The 22,836-nt window shown below is 39.4% G+C and overlaps 4 protein-coding genes and 1 non-coding gene across 6 annotated transcripts; 2 read left to right on the top strand and 3 right to left on the bottom strand.

Annotated features, from left to right (window-relative positions):
• Positions 1-550: 550 nt before the first annotated feature.
• LOC141811540 (uncharacterized protein At4g06598-like) lies at positions 551-1,848 on the top strand. The gene is made up of 4 exons (XM_074699564.1): positions 551-1,128; positions 1,282-1,357; positions 1,455-1,581; positions 1,646-1,848. Exons 1-4 carry the CDS (start codon positions 551-553, stop codon positions 1,846-1,848), a joined length of 984 nt encoding a protein of 327 aa, XP_074555665.1.
• A 157-nt stretch (positions 1,849-2,005) lies between these two features.
• Positions 2,006-3,817, bottom strand: LOC141848459 (chlorophyll a-b binding protein CP26, chloroplastic-like). Its single transcript, XM_074736490.1, has 6 exons — positions 3,565-3,817; positions 3,347-3,431; positions 3,072-3,122; positions 2,832-2,952; positions 2,450-2,584; positions 2,006-2,372 (listed from the first exon to the last, which is right to left on the bottom strand). Exons 1-6 carry the CDS (start codon positions 3,776-3,778, stop codon positions 2,112-2,114), a joined length of 867 nt encoding a protein of 288 aa, XP_074592591.1. The 5' UTR covers positions 3,779-3,817; the 3' UTR covers positions 2,006-2,111.
• Positions 3,818-4,381: 564 nt separating this feature from the next.
• On the bottom strand, positions 4,382-4,453 carry TRNAT-UGU (transfer RNA threonine (anticodon UGU)). Its single transcript has one exon. It is a non-coding gene; the product is annotated as a tRNA-Thr (tRNA).
• A 1,649-nt stretch (positions 4,454-6,102) lies between these two features.
• LOC141848456 (inorganic phosphate transporter 2-1, chloroplastic) lies at positions 6,103-8,302 on the top strand. Its single transcript, XM_074736488.1, has 2 exons — positions 6,103-7,069; positions 7,137-8,302. Exons 1-2 carry the CDS (start codon positions 6,188-6,190, stop codon positions 7,962-7,964), a joined length of 1,710 nt encoding a protein of 569 aa, XP_074592589.1. The 5' UTR covers positions 6,103-6,187; the 3' UTR covers positions 7,965-8,302.
• Positions 8,303-8,781: 479 nt separating this feature from the next.
• On the bottom strand, positions 8,782-18,087 carry LOC141811393 (uncharacterized). Of its 2 annotated transcripts, none has more exons than XM_074699439.1 (14): positions 17,934-18,087; positions 16,108-16,181; positions 15,956-16,030; positions 13,657-13,732; positions 13,071-13,141; positions 11,683-11,784; positions 11,066-11,155; positions 10,909-10,983; positions 10,768-10,800; positions 10,619-10,699; positions 9,648-9,701; positions 9,482-9,577; positions 9,358-9,399; positions 8,782-9,123 (listed from the first exon to the last, which is right to left on the bottom strand). In XM_074699439.1, exons 1-14 carry the CDS (start codon positions 17,968-17,970, stop codon positions 8,932-8,934), a joined length of 1,098 nt encoding a protein of 365 aa, XP_074555540.1. In that variant the 5' UTR covers positions 17,971-18,087; the 3' UTR covers positions 8,782-8,931. The 2 variants fall into 2 exon arrangements, with proteins under 2 accessions (XP_074555540.1, XP_074555541.1); XM_074699440.1 differs by having other exon boundaries at positions 9,482-9,574.
• Positions 18,088-22,836: the final 4,749 nt, after the last annotated feature.

Genomic DNA, 22,836 nt, shown 5'->3' with positions numbered 1-22,836 from the left:
TTTTTATTTTACAATTCAAACTTAAAAATTTCAACTTGATCCACCAATTTAAATCGTAATCAAAATTTAAAAATTTAAAAAATTTTTTAATATTTTTTATTTTTTTGACAAACTCGTGGATTGACCCGTTTAACTCGTAACCTGCCTTTGGGGGTTGGATTTGATTGGAGATTTTCAAATCTATCAAGTTGGCAGGTCAACCCCCTCCCCCTGCGCCCCACGATTGGTCGGCCCGTTTGACAGCTCTAGCTTAATTGTCTTCAATTCATTTTGCGCCACAAGTGAGGTTGTTAAGCACGCCGGATGAGATGAGATCAACCACATTTATCGCCACATATATTGGATATGGTGTAGTTTACACCGTTATCAATGAGGCAAATGGTGTTTTCATGATCATTAGTTAGTTAGTTTCTCGTCCTCTTTCTTTGAGCTATGTTTTGTTTATCTTGAATTCTAGATTTTAAGGACATGTTTCTATCAATTGATTTACTTCGCAACTTCGATAAATTTTTCTTTGTTGTTTGATGTAGGAACGCACTCATACATTGTCATGACAAACGTCAAAGTTTCTAGCTCTAGGAGTTCAGATACTACAGATAAACAAACAGTTTTTCCTCCTAGATGCCCCTTTCCCACATCATCTTCATCATGGGGTGATGAGAGACCAAAGAATGTCTATGATTCTAGATATGAGCAAACTCGACATCGACATACTTTGTCCGAGAGTTTCCATATCGATGAGCAACCTCCTTGGCTTGATGATCTACTTAACGAATCAGAGATTCCGGTGAAAAGAAGCGGTCATCGTCGTTCGTTTAGTGATTCTTCTCCAATTCTTGGTGGATCTAACTTCTATTCTAACATAACCAATCTATATGTGGAGGAAGGCAGCCAAAAAAGCTATACTTCAAGCTCTCTCTGGGGATTGAATGAAATGAATAACCTCAGAGATGGAAAGAGTTGGGAATTTATGTTAGAGAATGACAAACGAAAAGAAAACAATGCAACATCACACAATATCAAGAGGCAAGATCAGCAAGAATTAGTCCAAGAAGCAAACTGTTCTTCCGAAATGAAGGAAGATTTTACTACTAAACGACTTGAGATCGATTCAAAGAGTGATAAGAAGTAAGTTTCTCTTAATCCATGTTATTTTTCTGATATTTAGATGGAGCCTCAGACTATTCATCATAGTTTATAGAAGGAAGGAATTGATATAGGAAAAGGGGCAAAGCTGATTGTTCTTTCACTTGAATGTCTTATCCTCTTGTGTCATTGCAGGCAATTCGCTCGCCACTCTCGAATTCGAAAGCTTCAATACATTGCTGAGCTAGAGATGATTGTCCAAGGATTACAGGCAGGCCTCTAGAGTTCATCACAACAAAATTGATCTTGGCTAGAATGTGTTGAAAATTAGAATTCTGAAGAGTTTATTCTACCTGATGTTTCAACAGGCACAAAGCTTGCAAACTTCAGCAGAACTGGAATTTCTAGATCGGCAGAATCTTATTCTGAATCTAGAAAATAGATCCTTAAGGCAAAGGCTTGACAATCTCTCTCACCAACGACTTATTAAGCATGGTCAGCATTTAGTTTTAGCTTTCTCACCAGCATGTGAATGTTTACTTCCAAATGTATGTTGCAGTCCAACATGAGATGCTAGAACAAGAGGCGGCTCATCTTCGAACATTGTATCAGCAGCAACAATTACAACAACAACAACAACCAACCCCTGCACATACTCGGAGCACGAGTAGAGATTTCGATTCCCAATTTGCCAGTCTCTCCTTAAATCACAAAGATATGCCTAGCGGACCTGAGCAAAACACTTACCATTTGCGCATTTGAGCTTCATTTTTCCAAATTCTTCTGTACCTACTTTGATGTATCACTATGCATGAATTTTAGTTGAAGACTTCTGGCATTCCTTTGATGTATGCCATATCATATCTAATCAATTGCGAGCATTATGATTACGCTAATAATAGTGCAATTAATTACATACTTTGATTTAGATCATGAAAATTTTCACTGAAATAGGAACTTGACACAAGTCTCAGGTGACATTTTACAGTGCCCTGGTTCTTCTCATTGCTCTAGAGATGACAGGTTTACAGGGTTGGAGTTCTTTCAGCTGCTCCAGAGATCACAGTAAGCAAGTTGTTTCCAAATGGGTCGCTCAGATGTTTCGAGAGGTTCTCCACTGGTCCTTCCCCTGTGACATAGGCCTGCAGGAAGAAACCAAGCATCGAGAACATGGCAAGACGACCGTTCTTGATCTCCTTCACCTTGAGAATTGCAGCTTGGTCTGGGTCATTAGCAAGCCCAAGGGGATCAAATGGACCTCCAGGGTGCAGCTTATCTTCCAAATCCTACATAAGCAATGTGATACATGATATTAGAAGCACTTGTGAGTTGATGATTTGATATCGAGATCTTTTTCACTTACCAATACATTGGTGATTCTATAATATTCAGCACCTCCAACAAGAACAATCTCAGCTATGACAGCCAAAGCAAGATTGATTGGAATGTTCTTTCCAAAGTAGTTCAATGTATTTCCATCTAGGAGAAGAGCACCAGTCTGCAAACAGACCAAAGGACCATAAAATACTAAGGTACAACTTCTCGACATTACCCAATAAAAAGATGGATCTTTTATGCTTCTAGTACGAAATTCAGTATAACATCAAAGAGTCCTAATATAGTTGAGTTATGATTTAGAACTCGATGCTCTGAATATTCCAAACACTTTCATAATTGTGATGAAAGAATCAATTAAAGAGTAAGTAAATGAGCCATGAGTTATTAAGGTTGTTAAAGAAGCATGCCTTGAACCAGACAGCTTCAGGACCGCAGTTTGCACCAAATTTGTTGAAAGCCTCAGGGATGATGAACCCTGCCGCACCAAGCATAGCCCATCTTGAGTGGATGAGCTCATAAGCTTGATATCTGCACATCGTTCGAGATTGTAAGTCAGACGAACTGAAGGGGTTAGATGCAGAGTGTTTTACTCAAGAGCAGTTAAAAACGATGACGAATAGTTCAATAATTTGACACGGTGCACATACTTAGCGAAATTTTCAGGCTTCTTGCTCAACCCAAAGGGATCATAGCCATAGCTGCAAGGAGATGATGACATAGATATGTTTAGCTCAAGCCCAAAACAATTTCCTTAGTTTGCATAGAAAATAAGTTCTTTGCTTGAAGAAGCATGAAGACCTTACGACAACATTAATAAGACCATAAGTGGGCAAGTTCTATCATCCCCTACATTTTAGCAGTATCAGCATGCTTTGTTTTGTTCAATAACTACGCAAATTAAGTCAGATTCGACTAAACATACTCTCCGGGCACTTCTCCGGTGAGATACTCAGGAACATCCGATCGGTCCAAGAGCCCCTCCGGCAAGAAAATCCTCCTGTCAGGACCTGCCACCAGCAATCAAAAGTCAGATACTTGAATACATTTCACTGTGTCATTCTAACAAACACTTAACAAGCATTGGCAGCCGAGGCAAATGAACAGCAGAACATGATGAACAGAGGAAGTTGGCCATCTCACCGTACCACTTGGCGAGCTCGTCGCTCACCGAAGAAGCAGGCGCCGGCTTCTGCTTGGCAGCAGCAGTCTTCTTGGAGAAGAGCGCAACGACCTTGGAAGAGCCAGGCGAGTGCGACGGAGCCGCGCGAGGTGTGACGGTGGCGTTGAGCCGCGTCCCGAGGATTTCGGACGCCCCGAGGGCCGCGGGAGCGGTGGTTGCGGCAATGGTGGCCATGGTGCCGGACGACTACTTCAGCGGATGGCAGTTATTGCTGTTGAGGGATGGCGCGAGCGATCCTAAATGGTGGGAAAGGAGGATGCTGTGGGGGCCAATTGGTTGGGATCTGGGCCGCTGATTGGTTGTTCATATAGATCGTAATCTCTTGCTTAGATATGGTTGGGCTAGTAGAGCTGACGTGGCGGATGATAATCTTGACAACGACCAATCCTGACCTCTGATTTATCTAGTGGATGGAAGATATTTTTTAATGGCAAAAATTGAAAGAAAACCTTTTATTTTCAAAATCCATATTTAACTAAGAAGAGTTCATTTGTAATGGTTTGATGTAAAAAAATAATATATATATTTTAAAAAATTCTTACTCACTTCAACAACTCTATTTCGTTATAAATATAAATATATATATAAATACAAATGAGCTGAGCACATTAATCTTTATAAATAAAATTATTTACAATTGATTATTCCTCAAAATTTTGTGCATTATTTATTATTTAAGTTAATCAAATGTATGCTATGAAATTTCATGTTTTTTTAAAAATACTTCAGAATATTCCTAGACGGTAAATGTGTTAATTTAGAAAAATAATCAAAAAATGCCCTCACGCAGGATCGAACTACGGACCTTCAGTTTACAAGACTGACGCTCTACCACTGAGCTATAAGGGCACTCGACGTGCATGAATAATCTAAGACATTAATATGTATAATTATGTTACAGATCCATCGTTTTTTTTTTTAGCAATAGAATTGGCAAAATTTGTAGGATCATTCTTCCCTATTGATCTTTTCTTAGCATTTGGAGCTTCAAGCAAATGAGGTTTCTTAACCAGCTGTGATCTTTCAGGAGAGGAATCAGCCTTCCTTCTCTTCTTTCTGGAGAAGTCATTGTCAGAATTTTTGCCGAAGCGAACCTCATTTTCCCCATACATCTAGAAACATTTTCGTTAGCACACGACAGATCAATCTTCTCTCCTGAAGGGATGAACTGCATAAACGTGAACCAATCGGATATTCAGACGTAGACATAAAACAAACAAACCAGACATCAGAAAAATCCCTCTCTGCAATCACCAATCATGATCTCGAGAGAAAGAAGGAAGGCTGAACCGGAAGAAGATGACTGGGAAAATGACGAGTGGAAGAGCAAGAAGCCGGCTTTTTTCGATTGGAGAACTCGCTGTCACCTTCCTCGCACACAGGTTTCTTCTTGAACATCTTCTCGTGTGAAAACTGTTGTAAAAAAAAAAGGCCTATTCTTCAAAATGACAGAAATCTAAAAGTGCACGTCTCGGTTCCTAGATTCTTACATGGTAGCAGAGCTCGTTCCATCCTCTGTGCCGCCTACAGCAACCCCTCGTCCTCAAGGCGACGCCATGGAGTACGAACCTAGATACCCAGAATCAGGTCGACGGCCGATTGGGCGTTGTCTCGGGATCGGCAGCGGTGGAGGAAGGGTTGCGAGAGCCGATGGAAACCACGCTGTGGCCGCCTTGTAGTCGGTCAGGCTGCGTTCCAGAAGCCGGTCTCTCGATGCAAGAGGTGGTGGGAGCAGCGCTGCAGCGGCGAGTTGAGGCGGAAGAGACACGCCGAGCGGGAAATATTTTCCTTTCAGCCCTCCGAATTTACTAAATTACAATTTGTTTCCTAATCGTTGTCGCTTCCTGCTTCACATTCACATGCGGAGTCAGTCGCAGCAGAATTATGTAGAAAATTTTCAATTTAGCCTTCAAATTTACCTTTTATGTTTAAAAACACTCGTAAATTATCAAAATGACTAAAATGCGTTCAAAGTTCTCTAACTTTTCTCACGATATCCCCGAGTCTTTAGGAGTGGGCAAAAGCTAAGTTAAGCTAAGTTTTTTCTTTTTAACACAGTTAAATTGGTAAATCTATCTCAATATATTTATTACGGACTTATTATATGAAATAATTATGTGGAATTAAAATTTTGAAAAATGAAAATGTAACTGATATTCGAATCTTATCCATTCATTTGTGGCAACAAAAAAAGGTGAAGTTGTGGTGTGAAAGCTGCATATTCTTCTTCGTTTGCTTCTGGAGTCATATTCAATTTTGAATTAAGAAACGCTGTTGTTTTATGTACAAATCAAACAGTTTTTAAATAAAAAACTATAAGGGGGTTTTTCAGAAAATTGATAAGTTGTGGATGAGGGAATCTGGTCTGCTTACTGTCTGGCCACCCATTGGCCGTGATGGAGCCCGCACGCTTTCTCACCGGACCGCAGAACGTGAAAGAAGTTCAAGAATGCTACCGTACGCCACGACCGCAACAATCTCCTCCTCCCTCTCATGGCAACCGCCGCCAGCGCCACCACCACTCGTTCCTCCTCTACGCCACCATAACCGTCTCGCTCATTCCTTCTCTTGCTTCACTTCGTGATGGTTCTCCCCTCCCCTTATTTCTCCCTCGCAAGGAGGCACGTCGGCGGCGTATCGGCCTTAGCTTCCTCCTCCTTCTTCCTCCTCCGGCGGCCGGCCCTCCGGCTTCCGCTCCGCTTCTACCCTCTTCCAGCTCCATCGGAAGCAGGTCGTCTGACGCTGCTCAAGAAGCAATCTTACCACCTCCCCCGCGCTACTCTATCTTCCTTCTCGAGCGCAGGCGATGGGGCGGAGCCCGTGGCGGAAAGGAAGACACCGGAGGAGGAGCTCCCGGAGATGGCGAAGGCTTTCAACATCTCGTCGCGGACGGCCACCTCGGTGTGCTTCCTGATCGCCTTCGCGGCGCTGACGCTGCCGCTGACGATGCGGACGCTGGCGCAGGCGGCGGGCGCCAAGGCGCGGGTGCTCTCCTACCTCACCCTGCTCGCCGGCTTCTACATGGCGTGGAACATCGGCGCCAACGACGTGGCTAACGCCATGGGAACGTCAGTGGGTTCCGGCGCCCTCACGCTCCGCCAGGCCGTGCTCACCGCCGCCGTCCTCGAGTTCTCCGGCGCCTTCCTGATGGGAACACACGTCACCGGCACGATGCAGAAGGGCATCCTCGTGGCCTCTGTTTTCCAGGGGAAAGACACTCTGCTCTTCGCTGGCCTTCTCTCTTCCCTCGCAGCCGCCGGCACATGGCTACAGGTCGCATCGTTCTACGGATGGCCGGTCTCCACCACTCACTGTATCGTCGGAGCCATGGTTGGTTTCGGGCTGGCCTATGGCGGAGTCGACGCGGTTTTCTGGGCTTCCCTGGCGAGAGTGACTTCGTCGTGGGTCATCTCACCGGTCATGGGAGCAGCCGCCTCGTTCTTGGTCTACAAATGCATCCGCAGGGTATGCTTCTGATCGCTGGAGCACCAGTTTATGGATTCTGAGTACTTACTCGTGATTCGTCTTTCAGTTCGTATACAGCGCCCAAAATCCAGGGCAAGCGGCAGCGGCGGCGGCGCCCATTGCAGTCTTCCTCGGTGTCACGGCCATTTCCTTCTGTGCCTTCCCCCTAAGCAAGACCTTCGCCGTGGCGCTTGCTCAGGCCTTGGCCTGCGGCACAGCCGGCGCGCTCATCGTCAGCAAAGTAATCCACAAGCAGCTCGGCCACCTCCTCATCTCGGAGGCGGAGAAGGGGGAGATCGCCGGAGAGAAGCCGCACCGGCAAAACGTGAGCTTTCTCTCCGACATTGCTGGCCCAACCGGCGCGCAGTTGGAGATCGTCTACGGCGTGTTCGGTTACATGCAGGTCCTCTCCGCCTGCTTCATGTCCTTCGCCCACGGCGGCAACGACGTCTCCAACGCCATCGGCCCGCTCGCCGCCGCCCTCTCCATCCTCAACCGCGGCGCCTCGGCTGCCTCTGAGATCGTCGTCATTCCCACCGACGTCCTCGCTTGGGGCGGCTTCGGCATCGTGGCGGGGCTCATGATCTGGGGCTACCGCGTCATCGCCACCATTGGGAAGAAGATCACCGAGCTGACGCCGACGCGGGGCTTCGCGGCGGAGTTCGCGGCGGCGTCGGTGGTGATGGTGGCGTCCAAGCTCGCACTCCCCATCTCGGCGACCCACACGCTCGTCGGCGCTGTCATGGGCGTGGGCTTCGCGCGGGGGCTCAACAGCGTGCGCGCAGAGACCGTGCGCGAGATCGTGACTTCCTGGGCCGTCACTATTCCGGTCGGCGCAGTTTTGTCGGTCGTCTACACAGCAATCTTTACCAAGCTGCTTTCCTTCTTGATTTAAGCTCTCATTTTTTTCGGTGAAAAAAAAAGAGCAGGAAAATCTCGATTGCCATTCTACAAACAAGTCAGATGTCCAGAAACAGAGATCGAGGATGACAAAGCAAGCATGATCAGTGTACAATTACATCCAATTTCTATTTCACGTGATTGGCTTCTGTGTTCACTCTGTGAAGAAAGGAAGTGAGAAAAGAAAACATTTTCTTTCATTTACTTGGTTAAGGGAGAGATTGAGAATAGATGAAGTTATCTTCATCAATCGTCTCATAAGACGACCCGTCGACACGGGCATTGCCTAAATTTATGCACTTGTAATAAGTGGTATATTATGTTTTCTTTTAATGCAATTAAACAGCAAAAGCTTCACATTTCACATGATAATTACATTAGAGATTGTTGCCTCTGACATAATTGAGTTAATTACGACGGAATAAACTTATAGAAAAAGATAAAAATTCAAATTTCGATAAAGCCGAACAATATCCTTCTATGTCGTGATCAACTGTAATTTCTCGATTTACTTCCTCATATATGATCGTAAGACTGACCACATCGGACCGTTAGGATGACGGATTCTATTTTTTATATAAAAAAGACATTAGAGATTGTTAAGAAATATTGTAGTGCTTCCCTCAAGTTGATTGCAATTGATTCTTTTTTTTTTTAGAAGAAAACTCAAAACATATTTTACCATATTCCACAAATTCTCATGGGAATTTATCCTCCAAATGTCTCCCTCTTCTGAAAATTAAGTAGAAACGACACGGTGTGCAACATGTTTGATCTGGTAACACCCATTTCTCATAAGACCAAATGCCTGATTACTCAAAAGGTCAACTGCTTGCAATAAATCTATACATCTACAAAAATGTAGCGACCAGTTCAAATTGATGGTATTTACGCTCATCCTATTTAAATTTTTGTATTAAGAAATTTGCAGTGGTATTCAGGAAACCAAATAAGTGTAAACGCTAGCTGAAAGCGTTACGGTTTCTTGAAAGAATATTGATGCTTGGGAACTTCCACAAGGATCGAGAAGAACTTGGCGATGCAGTACTGTTGAATTGTTCAGCAGTTCCATTTGAAACTTTAGAAGTGTTTCCTGGAGGAATAGTTGTCTTAGAATTTCCCCGTTTAGTAGTGTTTGAAAAGCCCTGCAAATCCTGAGAAATCACAATTTCAAATGATAAGTAAAAAAAGGTGAAAGTGGTTTGAAATCAAAATCCGATATGCTTTTGCAGCAAGTGGAACAGTCTGCCTCAGCAATCCAACAATTTTGATGTTTCATTAACAATTTATTGGCAGTTAATCATGACATCAAATTTAGTTTTTGCCCATTTTACGAACATTGGAATAGGACAGGCAGTCAAATTAAGAAGCCGTACGAGCAAACAAACCTTAAGTCCTGAAGTGGATACAACTGCTGATGAATGCAGAACCTGAGAAGCATCAAATTATCGACATATAATGGTTGTTGGAGCAGCAACAGGAAGTTAATAATAATATAGAAAAAATGTTTACCCTGGGATTCCCAAGAGGAGTAGATGGTATAGACAGTAATGGTGATTCTGGTAATGACACTGATTCTGTGGGCAATGGTGGTAAAGAGAGTGCCTGCTTTGGGGATAAGAAACATTAATGGAAAATTGACAGTATAGTAAAAGAGAATCAAGAAAAGAGAAAATACCCTTGTCACTACTGCAGTTGTTTGTGGAAATTCAATTGTTCGCTGCGGTGAGTCCTGAAAGACGAAAGGTGTGCTCCAAGTAACCAATAAGAATTGATGTTTGAACTGGAAATTGATTAGGCAGCATGCATGCAATACAAACATCTTATCAAGTGCTCCGTCAGGACAAACCATGGCCACATCAGTTTGCACTAGATAGAGAAATTGCTTAGGTATCTAAGAATTTTACTCACCTCCACCTTGAGACGATACCCAAAGTCAATCATAAAATGAACAGACTATTCACTACCTGAACCCAACACAAAAGGAGCATAAACCTAACAGGAATTCAGCCATTAATTTCAAGACCAAACCCGCTTAGTGTCGCTAGAACCCAGCTTAAGTAGTTAGCAGCATTATTGTTTGAATGTTCACAAATTTAGCAAACAGATGCCATCCTCAAACTGAACCCCCTCTGTTTCTCCACGTTGCTCCTCCCCTCTACTGTTACTCTGCCACCCTCCATTGCTGCTCCAACAACTTGCAACTGAGATAGGTTCTCCCACTGAATCTAGTTTTTTGGTATTTTCTCCTGTTTCTTTTCCTTCTTTGTCCTACTCTCCCATTTGCCTCACAATTTGAATCAGGTGAAGAAAATGACTGATCCATCACACTCTCACTCTATTCAAGATGGATTCCTCAGATTTTCATCTAATCATAATGTTTGATTAGCACCCTAATCACTTGTACTCGACCAGGTCTATAGTTAATCTACTTGCATGATATGGTATTCACCAAACAATTAAGAAAATGATCAACTTTGAACCTTTTATAGTTATCCCACTTAAACAACAATCATTTGATAAGAAGAAAATTAGAAATTTTGTTAGATTAATTATTTGTCAATAAGCTGGTGAAAACAATCAGCTAGCCAAACTATAGAGTAACACGATGCAGTCACACACAAATGAAATTAGACGAATTTAGCTTGCCTGAATAAGTTCTTTATTCCTGCCTTGCTTTAATTTCCCAACAAATTGGCAAAGATCATAGACTCCTCCCAATGTCGAGTCCTAAATAAACAGTGTTATCCAATAACATCAGAATACAGATAAATTAAACAGAAAACTGTTATGGATACCTGAGTTCCTTCAATCCGATCAAGCTTTGACCTCTGATGCAGAAAGAAGCCAGATATCAGCATGTGATCTTACTGAAAGTATTTCCTTAAAGTAACTTAGTTTTTTTACAAGTGAATAAATGCAAAGTAAACAGAAAGCACCAGAGTCTCAATGGCATACTGGACAGATTCTATATCAGAACAAACCATACTTAAGTCCCCATTTAGCTCCGACACCTACCGATTATTACAAGATATTCAGCCTGCTATCTGTCAAAGCTTCTGAAAGACATCAAAGTACAGAAATATAGTGACACACCTCAAACTTGGTTGCAGTGGCAAGCTCCTTGCACTCCTCCAAGTTACTATCTACATGGTCAATCTTTGAAGATAAATGTCGCATAGCAGCCTGTCAATCAGCAGTTTATGAAGTCAAAAAAAAGAACATAACACTTAGAAAAGTTGCCAAAACATACTGAAAATATGCAAGCAATTTTCTGCTCTTAGAAATATTGCTATTCAGCAAAACTTATCAAAATATTTGTCTGTGGGTGAGGATGGGATATATATATATATATTCTAAACTAAATCCAAGCAGGTTTAGGGCAGCCTTAATCAGGTCAGGGCAGAGTGGGTGTTGCTTGGGAGGGGGCAAATTGTCATCTCTACCTCCTGCTTGTATAATTATGGGGCTTTTAGCATGTTAAGGGAAAGAAATTCTTCCTCTGGACAAAGTATCGGGAACATCATTATCGCACCTTGGCGTGAAGCATAATTTAGGTCCAAGCATACATTACAACGAAAATGGCAGGTACATCCTTTTTGTAGTATTTATAATTCACATCATGCAAAAATGAAATGACAGCGCATAGCAATTCCATAATAATTTTTTAGAAAAAAAAAGATTCAAGTAAATTTAAAAGGAAAAAAACATACTGAAACAGATGATGAAACAAGATCTAACTGTCTGCCAATGCAATTGCGAGTATCCGAGAAGCCACGCTGAGTAACAAACATCAAATCTGAAAGTTTCCATCCCTAGGAGGTGTAAATATTAGTATTTAGTTTGCAAGGTTAAGAAAGAATGTCCTTGGGATACTTCAAATGGTAATAGAAAGGATTAGAATAAAGGGAGAAAATATAGAAACAGCATAGCCAAAATATCCTATCCAATATTCATCATAGGAACAAGTTATTGGATTACCTTATTTTCCAGATCTAAAGCCAAATAAAACTAACTTTAAAAAAACAATTAGTCAAAAGTCTCAGACATTATTCAACAAGTCTATGAAGAAATAATCAAAAAAGTTAATTGGAAAAGCAACATCCCACTGCAACAATAAGCAGAGATATTATCCCCATTTCAGCTTATTTGACTTTGGCAAAAAAATCTGCCACATAATGTCTTGGATGGAGTTTTAGATCCCCTTCCTACAATCTAACATTAATACAGTGACAAAAACCTTATTTTTTCCCCTTATACTTATCGCCTATTTCTCTTAATACTAATAGATACTATAGTGCTCATGGGAACTTGTACTGCTTCTGCACTGTTGTTTGTATCACATAGTTCCTTAATCTTAAGAAAGGTTGTCCTTTCTTAAAAAGTTCATTAATTAAAATTTAGTACCAATGGCGAATAACCATTGTAGTACACCCTACAAAGAGTAAGTCACCATTCACATATAATCACTATTCACATATAAGAGGTGTATGATGATTCATAATATTAGTTGTGATGCCAAATAACTGTAATATAATTAACTCAATTAAACATTAATGTAAAATAAGAAGGAAAAGTTGGAAATCTAAATACTATAAGCCATTGAGATCTAATGTACTAACCAGAATCTTATAAATAAGCTACTGACTAGCAAAAATAAACATTTTACTTTGTTTATTGAAAATAGAGAAAATAGGATTGAAGCTTCAAGTGCAAACCATTATCAAAAACTAGTTAAGTAAAATGTTTGTCTTGGCTTTGTCTATGTGCCATGAGGCCCATGACAACCCTAAATACTGATAAAATGTTAGGGGAATAATATAAACTGCTAGCAATCATGAAATGCATCTGACTAAGCATAGATAAACTAGTCTGCCCAGTGCCAAAACAAAGTAAATGAATCCAACAATCACGACACCTTAACATAGCCAACTGTAGCAAGAAGACAGTGTGGGGTTGTGTTCTACTCTTTCACCATGAAATTTACAAAGAAATAGGAATGCATGAAGATAAACTTCCATAAAGGCTAAAAGAATGAAATTTGTTATTGCTGATCCTTAGTTAGTTGATCTAATCCTTGGGGAGAAACAAGAAAAATTACCTTCCACCATATGAAGACATATCCAAGAGCTCCAACAACAATGACAGTCGTAACACCAAATCTTGCAGAACCTGCAATTTACAACAAATATACATATATGCAGAACCTGCAATTGCATGACAAAAAAAATCCTATTTTCACCATACTTTCTATTTTTTTATTATTGTATGTCTAGGAATACTTGATGTTACATCTTGATATGCCACTCGGGACAATACATCTCCCTATGGTGCTAACCCAACACAGATACAACGAAAAACTACAGATAACATCAAGCTGACAAGGAGATTTTAACTTCTTAATTGGTCAGAAGGTCAATGAATAATAAATTGAGCATTGTGACTACAAGCACTGGATCAGTTTTCAATCAGATTCCATATCTAAATTCTATATGTGTGTGCGCACAAGTGCATGCGTGTGTATGTATGTGCATCAGAATTCACACAATCTAAGCCATGCCCTAGCAACTTTGCACATAAGCAAGACATTGTAAGAAACAAACAAATAGCAAAAAAAGCAGAATGTTGTCTGTTGCATATTATAGATGTCAAAAGAAATTTTACAAAGATTGAGGAATGTGAAGAACCTGGTCCTCCACCAGTAATGATTGTAACTGATCTTGAGGAAGCCAAGATTTGCAACTCCTCTCTAAGAGTATTGACCTGAAAACAGTGATACAATCATATCATCAGCTGATCAAAAATCTCCTACTAAACGGACAGGAAATCATGCATCATTCTATCATCCAACATCTGTTGAGATGTCCATTAATGAGTTAAACCTGAAAACAAACTGATCTGAACCAAATCATTTTGGCTAATAAGGTTTGGATCAGGTTAGTCCAGTATTTATAGAAGTTTGGTCTTTAAATTGGTAAAAACAATTTGAATCGATTTGTTTTAGTTTGGTTTGATTAAATGGACAATCTTTTGTATTTGAATTTCTCATGTGTTTACTTGGAAGGATGAGAGAAAGGAAAGATGAGATTAGGGGGATGAAATAAGTGAGCAAAAGAAGAATTTACCTTTCCAAGTTTGCTAGGAAGAATGGAAAAAATAAATTGATAAAATAAAGTAATTGGACGACCACTACTAGCAAAATCATGTAACTAATCAATAGTTGTTTACCAATTTTTCTTATCAATGGCTAGTCAATCAGCAAATGAAGTCAATTGCTCTTTTTCTACATTTTTTTCTATTTCTTTAGCCAATCAAGGAGGAAAGAATTCAGAGAATAAGTATCCTTCACTTTTCTTTCACTGCCTCTTTACCATCAAGTGACAATGGAAAATCAACCAATTCTATTTCATTTGTTTCTTTCCTCTCTCTTTCCTTAAACTTTACTCTCAAGGTAAATAATTTTTAAGAGGGTTAGAAAATCCAATTTAGTAAGCTAAACTTAGGGTAAGATACATTCCATTTCATCAGTCATGGTTATTTAAAGCAAAACAGTAAACCTGCCCTGTTATGATCATCAACTGTGAAGTGTGGACCCTGGTAGTATTGCAATTTGACCATGTAAAGGAAAGAATTTGTATTTCACTACCTCATTGAAGGGAAACGTAACACATAGGTTGGATCTCTGATGACTAGCCAAAGACCAACTCTAGCTGAAACAGAAATGTAAACAAAAACTCCAAGAACTGTTTCTCTTGAGGGACCCCTAGAAGTATTTGTTCATTAAAAGTAACGATGAATGCCAGATATGATAGTGAAATAGAGACCTTGCTTTTTCTTTTGCAGAATCAAAAATCATCACTTGGTCATATATATCCAAATGATAGTAAAATTGAACAGGTGGATATTAAAATCAACAGAACGTAAAAAAATTCCACCATGTGCAACAACAAGCACCACTGTAGAGTATCAGTTGTGGTTACCTTATTTCCCCTTCATGATTAATTCAGCTATAGCCAATGACTCATTCAATGGTAATCGTTACATCATCAACTATCTGATTAAGATAGAAGAAATACACTGCCTAGCCTCTTTTTCCTTTTTTTGTAGGCTTTAAGTTGGTTAAAGATACAATGGCATAAACTTTATTACCTTACATGCTCTTCATAGTAGTTAAAAGTTCTTTTCACAGATAAGGCTTTAGGTTTGACAGATCAATGTGTGAAAATTAGTCTTTCTTCCAACTTCTAGCCCCTATCTTGTTCAGCATGATTTTTTCCCTCTTGTTATGGCATTCCCACTTTGTAGTTTGTTACCTATTACTGCAGCTCAAAATCTTGACAGTTAGAAGCATGAATGCCGATGACCACATGTCTCTAGTCAGCAACACAATTCCATTTAATGATCCATGATAATATTACAAAAACTTAAGTGATACAGCTAAAAGTTATAACTTGTGCAAACAACTAAACTAGGTGTCAAAGGACATGAGAATGTATCTTGCATTTTGATTGGTGATGTATGCTGATTAAGTACAAGTTCTTAAAGCTTGCGCCAGCCATTTTGCATCGCAAATAATTGTCTAAAGATAACAACTATAAATCTGAAGAACTCTATCTATCTTGGTGAAAAAAAAACAAAAATTATAGTGTGTACTGCCAAGTAAGTCGATAAGGAAGGTAGTTTCCAAATCCTTAATCAGAAAGTAGCACCACCAATATCCCAAGTTAAGTAGCACTTCCCAAGGTGAATTTGCATGGCATGCTAGCATCTATGGTGTTCTTTTTTAACTTTCAGACACAGTTGTTTACTTTCAAAATACCAAAACTAAAAACAGTAAAATGTGACATTCTGAGAGTAACAAAATTGTCCACTACACAAAGAGATTCAATATAGATATCAGCATACGAAAATGACTACCATGAAATTACTTTCAAATATTGCTAACTACAAAAATTCTAGCAAGACATCTAGGTTAGGCATACTAACCTGAGCTAATAGAGAATCAGTTTGTGGTTTACTCGTCGACTGGGAGTTGTCTTGTTTCAAGTGTCTTGTCACAATCTATAGGAAAAAAACTACAGATAAGATAATAAATAATGGAAAATTTGGTTTCAAGAGTGCGACATTAGTTAATATACCTTGAAAGTACCAGAAAAGAGTTTTGTAATATCAGGTAATTGCCCATCCTTTGTGAGAACAGTCCCAATTATACCTACAAGGAGTTCATTTTACACTATAAATGAGCGGGGCATGCTAATGGATAAAAGAATAATTGATAACTATCCTAAAATTTTTACACTTCAGTCTCAGATTGAGACTAGGACTGCAGCAAGGCTCAAGTTGCCAACATGGAACACACTTGTTGGATATATGTATCACATAAGCATAAAAAGGCAAGGCTGAATAAGCAAAACACAAAAGGGCAGCTCGATGCACGAAGCTCTTGCTAATGCGGGATCCTGGGAAAGGGTCTATTATATGTAGTCTTACCCTAGTTTGCAAGAGGTTGTTTCCGAGACTCGAGCACGTGACCTCTAGGTCACACGGCAACAACTTTACCGTTGCACCAAGGCTCCTCTTCAATAGAGCATTTATAAAATAAAGGCAGCATAGTAAGTATCATTCTAGCTTACTTATAGGCTCTAAACTACGCTGGGAAACAGGCAAGAGAGGAAAGGAAGCAAACACAAATATAGAGAATCAACTGAAAGCCAAGTGATCCAACAAATTGTGCATAAGAAATAGGAAAGGAAATTGAAGAAAACCAGCAAGTGAAAACAAACCTACTGACCACTGATACCAAACAAAGTTAAACAATCTATGCAGCATATCCTGCAAAAAGACAGTGGATCACCAAGCCTAAGATAATCCATTGTTATGACGTATCTAAAGATTTGTTCAAGATCAATCAAGAATTTTAAACAAGACAAGAAAAATCCCTAGAACTTTGATATTCAAGATCTCTCCTCTTGATGTGGCTCTCCAACAATGCAGTCAAATCCATAAAGTATACACTAGAAGTAAGCCCTATATCTCGATGTCTATTTATTGTAGTGATAATTTCATTGATCTATACAAACATTAACATACAGCTAATTTATGGTCATTATCAAATGCACATCCAAACAGATGTAGTGGTATCACAAAATTCACAACTCAATGTAATTGGGCTGCATATGGAATTTGGGTACATAGAGGAATCATGATTCATGTCTGTGATATGCAATGTCACACCTTATTACATGGGCTGTTTTTTTCAAACAATGGTTGATGATCACACTTTACAGGCACAGAGCCACCAAAATAGAGAAACACAAAATAAGTATGATGGTGTATAAAGCTAATCTAGTGGAGAGCTTCAAAATCTGTTTGGTGGTGAAAGTGGTTTTAAGTTGGGTATATACTGACATCAGGCTGATATTTAGATTGAATTATTGACCAATTACAATACAATTCTCAAAATATAAAACTCTGAAAGGCCCTGTAACATATCCAAAAACAACTCCAGCAATTCTTTTTAGTAGCCCGTCCTTACAACAAAACCAGTTTATCAAAATAATCTATTTACTCCAAAAGATAAAATATTGTGTGTGTGTGTGTGTGTGTGTGTCTAAACAGATACCTCCACGTGAAAATCTTCTTTAGGCAGAACATTCTCGCCCCTGCTATGGACAAGTACACTTTTATCTTACTTATTTCAAAGGAACAGTTAATCTATCAAATCCAAAATCCAATGGCAAATGAACCACGGATCATGATACGCGGATCGGCGAAACTGATGTCTTCCATGAAAGCTCTCGATACGACCATTCTAGCGCAATTGGGACTCGTTAAAAAATAAAAGGTATTCGAGGTTGAAGACGATTAAAATCATAGCCGATCCTCTAACTTCATCGAAACGAAAGCATTGAGAGTCACAAAAACAACCTGTACTTCCGTAAGAGAAAGGTAGATGAACGCGTACCTGCTCCAATGACTATAGTGAGCTTCCCGAGCGCCATGCCGATCAAAACCCTCGTAAAACCGCAAGCGACTCCCCCACCATCGCTAGGGTTCTTAACTAGTTGCTCGCGTCGCGCTCACCTCCTCCGGAAGCGAACCCGATACTTGGATTCAACAGAGCCCTCCACTCGTGACAATCGGCAGTTGGGATGCCGTAAATGAACCTGCACAAAATCTGACGACCTTTGAGTTAGTCTGGACCGTTGATTCACACGCGAATCGTGGAGATCTTCCGCACATCGTAGGAGATCGACGAAGACAAAACGGGTAGCTCCTTCGAATTCACGTTACTGACATCGGAGACCCGTGCCCTTACCTTCCGTCTGATGGGTGGGAAAGTAAATAGTGGGTCCCACATCTTTCCTGCCCCCAGCCTCATTGTTGGGGATTGGGACTGTGCGAAGCAGGAAACAAGGTATAGACAGGAATTTTGTTTTGTTTTTTTTTTGGAACTAGGATTGCAAATTAATTCCGACATTAAATTATTAATAAATTCTATGTTAAATTCGATAGAACTTATTTACCTTCCTAAAAGATATTTAAAAATAAATAATTTTGGTTCGTTATTATTTATCTATAAGGTTATAAATAATTTATGAATATACTTATTTATTAATTTACCTAAATTTTAAATATAAATATATCTTTACTTTTTTATTTTGATCTTGAATCGGTTGGATAAGAAATCAGGATAAGTCATTTTTAATTTGAAAAAATATCCTTAATTTAATTATTATGAAAAAGGAAAACTCTTCTATTTGGAAAATTAAATTATTTTATTCAATATATATTTTAAAATTATATATGTTAAAAAATATGTAATGCCCATAAAATCTCAAATGTGCAAAATGAGTATTAGTATACTTTTAGTAAGTTTGTCTATATTTATTTATTTTTCTATATTTTCGACAATTTAGTTTAGGTAAATAGTTCTTAGTTATCGGTGTTTAACAACCACAAACCCATTAAATTCATACTTAAATGAATTGAACTCTTAATATTTCATTAGTTTTTTATATTTATATTTTATAATTTTAAATTTTATACCGACGTTAAATATTTGTAGTATATATATTATGATTTTAATCTTTTAATCATCGGACAAATTTAATCCATTTGATTGTAATGATAGTGAAATTGCATTCAATCAACTATTGATTAGGCAATAATTAATCATCTAAAGTCTCTAAGATGGAGAGATATTTTGGAAAACAAATATATCCTTTGGTTAGCACTTAATCTCATGAATAACTCAAATAATATATCTCCACTGATACTTTAAGATAACGCAAAAAAGTTGATAATCAAATTGAGTCCACAGACAGAAGCCAAAACTATAAACTATTGCAAAGAGCTTTGAAAAATAAGTGCTAACCTCCTTCAAATCTGATTCGAGGAGTCGTATAAATGCTTTAATTTAAAAAAAAAATTATTGGGCAAGGTAAGTATATATACTAAACATCAAATCTGATCATAGTCAGCCAGCAAAATAATTAAGTAATGGTGTATGAAAATTTGTAGATTCGGATATGGAGATGAATATGATAAAATTTTATTTTATCTAATTAAATAATATATATATATATATATATATAATTATCAAATAATAAATAAACAATCAGATATAATAAAGAAAATTATTAATACACATTATATTTAATTTTCTCATTATCTAATAAGTATGGATATGTGATATTCTTGAGGCATGATTGAAATGATTATATTTTCGATTTTTTAAACACCCTAATTACGTAGCCATGGGAAGGAATGGGAGGGAGCTCCTTTCACTTCAGGTTGGGAGCACTTTTTTTTTTATTATTAAAATATTTTTATATTAATATATTTATAAAAAATAGAAAAAGAATATCAAATATAAAAAGTTGTTCAACGGCTAATATTTTAGCCGTTGTTCACGATTAATTATTATTTAAAAAAATACTTATAAATACGTCTTCGTATTTTTATTTTTCCATTCTTCCTATTATTGTACAAAAACACAAAGTAGTGTATTGATGTGGAAGAAAACATACAAAAATGCAAATATTTTTCAAGAACGAAGAAACGACAGGATTTGAGGAAGAACCAAGTTGGAGAAATTTTCTCTATGTCTTTCTTTAATTCAATATGTAAATATATACACATTGTACAATGATTATATAAAGAACAAAATTATTACATTCCTTAAGAGAGTTTCTTCGTGGTCAAGTTTTCTCATAATAGGAATTTCTCCGTGATCAAGTATCCCTGAAATCTTGGAAATCTTTAATAGGCATATCGGATTTGATTTCCAACACCCCCTCCTCAAGCTGGGAAGAGGGAACTCTCAGACCAAGCTTGGACAAGAGTGTGTGGAACGGTTGGGAACTCAAGGACTTGGTAAAAAGGTCTGCTAGTTGCCGAGAGGTGGGCACATAGCATGGGTACAAGAAGCCTTTCTTGTACTCATCGCGCACCAAGTGACAGTCCATGTCAAGATGTTTAGTGCGCTCGTGGAATACATCATTCGCCGTGATATGAATGGCAGATTGGTTATCACACCAAAGAGGGATCGGCGTAGGATAGGACTGACGCAGATCCCGAAGTAAATAAGAAAGCCATAAAATTTCCACTGTTGTAGTTCCAAGACTCCTGTATTCTGCCTCAGCGGAAGACCGAGATACGGTGTTTTGTTTCTTGGTTTTCCAAGATATCAAACACCCTCCCATTAAAACACAAAACCCGGTCACAGATCGTCGAGTGAGAGGGCAAGAACCCCAGTCTGCGTCACTATAGGCTTCCAAATTTGTTGTGCCGCCTGCCGGATAGAATAAACCGTGGGCATAAGTATTTCGCAAATAACCCACCACGCGTTGCGCCGCACTCCAATGCTCCATGGTTGGCTCCTGCATATATTGACTGAGTTGTTGTACGGGAAAGGCCAAATCTGGCCGAGTGAAACCCAAGTACAACAATCGTCCTATCAGACTACGATATGCTTCTGGGCAGGCCAATGGTGGTGAAGTACCTGGCGGTTGAAACTTGAAATTCCGCGGCATTGGTGTATCATATGTTTTGGAATCAGGGATTGCAAGACCGGCGATGATATCCTGTATGTAGCGATATTGGGACAGATGAATACCATTTGTTGACCGATGGATATGGACACCCAGAAAATAATTGGCTGTTCCCAAGTCTTTAATAGTGAATTTGCAATGAAGAGCCTCTTTCACTTGTGCAATATCTGACAGATCACTACCTGTAATGAGAATATCGTCCACATAGACGATAAGGGACATGATTGATGTACCCGTATGGCGAAGAAACAGACACGGATCTGCAGATGCCTGCTGAAAATCAAGTGACTCCAGGAATTTAGTTAATTCCAAATTCCATTGGCGAGACGCCTGTTTCAAGCCATAAATGGAGCGGTGAAGCAAGCATACTTCCCCCTCTTGAACTTCATAACCAGCAGGTGCTTCCATATAAATAGTCTCATCGAGATGGCCGTGTAAGAAAGCATTGTTTACATCAACCTGATGGAGATGCCAATTATGCTTAGCCGCTAAAGCCAATAAGAGACGTATCGTCGTAGCTTTGGCTACTGGAGCAAATTTCTCGACATAATCAACTCCTTCGATTTGACTGTAGCCCTTTGCTACTAATCTTGCTTTGTGCCTTGCAATGCTTCCATCAGGATGACGTTTGAGTTTATACAGCCAGCGACACCCGATGGCATGCTTTCCCGGGGGGAGTTGCACCACTGACCAGGTGTGATTTTGTTCCATCGCTTGTAATTCTTCCTTCATGGCTACCTCCCAGGCGAGATGTCCTTTAGCATCTGAGTAATACTGTGGTTCCTCCATGGCACATGGTTCTGAATCTATAATGTTGGTGTCAATGTTGGATTGCGCTAATAGTGTGACATATTCAGACATCCAGGCCGGTTTCTCTCTATTGCGATTGCTTCTACGCAGGCCAACTGGTGCTTCTGATAACTGCTCATCTTTTGTTGGAAAAGAATGAGTGGTGCTCGGCTCACTTACAGTAGGAGGATCGGAAATATGCTGTCTGGTAGCAACAATATCATTTGACTGAGATGTGGAATTATCTGTACCAGAAGCGACCAAGCTAGGTGCTTGCGTTTCAGGAAATAACAATGGTAACATAGGCTCAACATCCTGTGTGAGCAAATTGTGTCCTTTGAAAGGGAATACAGATTCATAAAACACCACATCCCGTGAGATATGCATTTGCTTATTGTCAAGTTCCATCACACGATAACCTTTTTCTTGTCCGGCATAGCCCAAGAAAATACATCTTCGAGCTCGAGGAGATAGTTTGTCACCGGCAGGGTTGACCACTCCAATGTAGCATAAGCAACCAAAGACTCGTAGATGGGATAGTGAAGGTGTCGTACCTGTGAGCTTTTCTAGCGGTGTCTTCCAATTCAGCACAGAGGAAGGAAGACGGTTGATCAGGTAATTTGCTGTAAGTAAGGCATCACCCCAATATGAATGCGGCAAGTGTGACTGAAAAAGTAATGCTCGAGTGACCTCCAATAAATGCCGATGCTTCCGTTCTACCCGACCATTTTGTTGAGGACGCCCGACGCAAGAAAATTGTTGTAGTATGCCGTGGTTTTCACAATAACGCCGCATAGAAGTGCTAGTAAAGCACGCTCTCCTCGTCGTTTGTATATAAGAAATTACGTGTTCGATCCACGCTCACCGCACCATGTACAAAAACACAAAGTAGTGTATTGATGAAGTACAAAAATGCAACAAGAAAAGAAACGACAGGATTTGAGGAAGAACCAAATTGGAGAAATTTTCTCTATGTCTTTCTTTAATTCAATATGTAAATATATACACATTGTACAATGATTA

The sequence above is a fragment of the Curcuma longa genome, chromosome 17, assembly GCF_044706935.1.
Source record: "Curcuma longa cultivar G26 ecotype Majalengka, Jawa Barat chromosome 17, ITB_CL_G26_1.1, whole genome shotgun sequence".
Classification (NCBI taxonomy): Eukaryota; Viridiplantae; Streptophyta; class Magnoliopsida; order Zingiberales; family Zingiberaceae; genus Curcuma; species Curcuma longa.
The sequence above is the reverse complement of the archived record's forward strand: the minus strand, read 5'-3'. Positions and strand labels throughout refer to the sequence as shown.